General features: G+C 40.6%; 1 protein-coding gene across 1 annotated transcript; it reads left to right on the plus strand.

Moving 5' to 3' along the window:
• Window positions 1–293: 293 nt before the first annotated feature.
• On the plus strand, window positions 294–1,732 carry LOC144891253 (extracellular calcium-sensing receptor-like). Its single transcript, XM_078773667.1, has 6 exons — window positions 294–428; window positions 514–551; window positions 642–791; window positions 887–1,166; window positions 1,291–1,564; window positions 1,716–1,732. The coding sequence occupies exons 1-6, from the start codon at window positions 294–296 to the stop codon at window positions 1,730–1,732; spliced, it is 894 nt and encodes a 297-aa protein (XP_078629793.1).
• Window positions 1,733–2,188: the final 456 nt, after the last annotated feature.

Genomic DNA, 2,188 nt, shown 5'->3' on the forward strand with positions numbered 1-2,188 from the left:
CAACGTGTCTCCGACTGCAACGTGTCTCCGAGCACAACGTGTCTCCGAGCACAACGTGTCTCCGAGCACAACGTGTCACCGAGCACAACGTGTCTCAGAGTGCTGCATGTCTCAGAGCGTTGCGTGTCTCAGAGTGCTGCGTGTCTCAGAGTGCTGCGTGTCTCAACACACAATTATTTAAGAGAAGAAGTGTCAGAAGACAAGAAACCGAGAGACTGCCAGACTGTGAAGGGCAAGATATGTAGAGAATAGTCTAGAGCTGAATCACATGACACTACAACCTCAAATCACTCATGTTTCCCGATGTATATGGCTGCCCATCTCCATTCTCAACACAGCTGCTTGAGCTCATTGGAAGATGCCCCAAAGTGCAAGACACCATTTCATTTCCAAGACAGAGGTTGCCATCAGACCTTTCTCAAGGATTGGTCTGACTCCAACTGGGCATTTGCCCTTCTTGATTCGGATTTCTCCTCCTTCATAGTTTGGTGACATTTGTCCATTTCTACCCAGTTTAGGGCACTTATCAGCGTGACAGGTTTACATCGCAGGTGACTTATTCGGTGACTCATTCGGTCTGACATGTTTCAGGAAAGAGGAAGTGACGGGAAGAAAATAAGTTAAAGCATCCTGCACTGCAGAAGCGACAGTGACAGAGGAAAGAAAGAAAAGACATTCGATCTGATTCATATGCAATGCATATTTATCCATATGTATTACAATACACTTAACCAAACCAATACTTTGAAACAACCATCATTTTTCTGTAGATGTGCTCTTTTAACCCATAGGTACCAGAACCACAACAATATTGTTTGATTGGTTGATAAAATCACCCTCCACCTTTGCCTTATGATTGTGAAGAATATTTGTTTTTCTCTCACAGTTTCAGCATCAATATGTTTCGTGGTGTTTTGGCGATTATTTATGCAGTTGATGAAATCAACAGCAACTCCTCTATTCTTCCTAATACTTCTCTTGGATACATGATTTATGATTCTTGCTTTAACATGCATAAGACCCTCACTGCTGCAATCAGCTTCCTCGGGCAGAAGTTCAGTGAAGATCTGAAAGAAGTTTGTCCAATTCATGCTGTTGTTGGAGAGTCTGGTTCACAACATTCATTGACAATTGCTCGTTTCTTTGCTCTCTTTTTAATTCCACAAGTAACACTTTATTTATTGAAAGAAGATTCTTTCATTTCATATTCATTGTGATTTATGTTTTATTTAACAGTATTAAGGATTTTTAGGAATTTAAAGTTTCTTCCCAAACACTTTTATCATTCAGATAAGCTACTTTGCCTCATGTCGGTGCTTGAGTGATAAACAACAATTTCCTTCATTTTTGCGAACAATGCCGAGCGATACTTTCCAGTCAATCGCCATAGCAAGGATGGTTCTACACTTTGGCTGGATTTACATCGGTACGATTGAGAATAATGAAGAATATGGGAGAGAAGGTATTGCACAATTTATTGCTGAATCAGAGGATTATGGATTATGTTTTGCCTTTCAAGAAGTTCTGCCCAAGAAAGAGGACGAAAATGAAATAAAACGTCTTGGTAAATCCACATATGATCCCCCTTATTGTGGATTATATATTGTAATCAAGAAAATTCCTCGCTTGTCATTGTCTTTAAAAGACTAAAGTAAATTGACGTTGGAGATAAATATAATTGCATCTATAAAGTATTGTTATGTTTGTGGGGGTAGATGATGAAATCCCATAGTACAGATAGGATCGTATAGGTATAGCATGCACCGTGGACGAGTAGGAGACATCTCGATGTATTAAGTAGAGAAACTGGAGCTTTAGGTTATTTATGTCTTCACGCGATGGGTGAAGCTATGGTAATTAGATAAGGGTTAAGATTAGTTTACCCCCAGTATGTGATTGCCCTCAGTGGTTTATCCTTACGTTTTTATAATTACAAGGCCAGCCATAAAACCATCCATAAAAACTCATGTTTTAAGAACAACAACAACAACAACAACAATAACAACTGTCCCATGCAAGCCAGGCAGAGCCAGGCAGAGCCGTTCAGAAATTAAGCCCTGTCTCCAAAGAAGATCGCAACCGGCAGGCCACGCCCCCAAGGTTCATGATTGGTCGGTGTGATGTCAGAGTGAGAAGCTTCGAGAAAGAGGAAGAAGAGCGTGTCTCTCTCTGTCTTTTGTCTATCGGG

Source organism: Myxine glutinosa, chromosome 3 (genome assembly GCF_964187855.1).
Source record: "Myxine glutinosa chromosome 3, kmMyxGlut1.1, whole genome shotgun sequence".
NCBI lineage: Eukaryota > Metazoa > Chordata > Myxini > Myxiniformes > Myxinidae > Myxine > Myxine glutinosa.

Excerpts from the sequence above, each read along its gene's own strand:
- LOC144891253 (XM_078773667.1), top strand. The coding sequence starts at position 294 with ATGTTTCCCGATGTATATGGCTGCCCATCTCCATTCTCAACACAGCTG. Across the intron at positions 552-641 it reads GTGACAGGTTTACATCGCAG|AAGCGACAGTGACAGAGGAA; the intron begins GTGACTTATTCG and ends CCTGCACTGCAG. Across the intron at positions 1,167-1,290 it reads CTCTCTTTTTAATTCCACAA|ATAAGCTACTTTGCCTCATG; the intron begins GTAACACTTTAT and ends TTTATCATTCAG.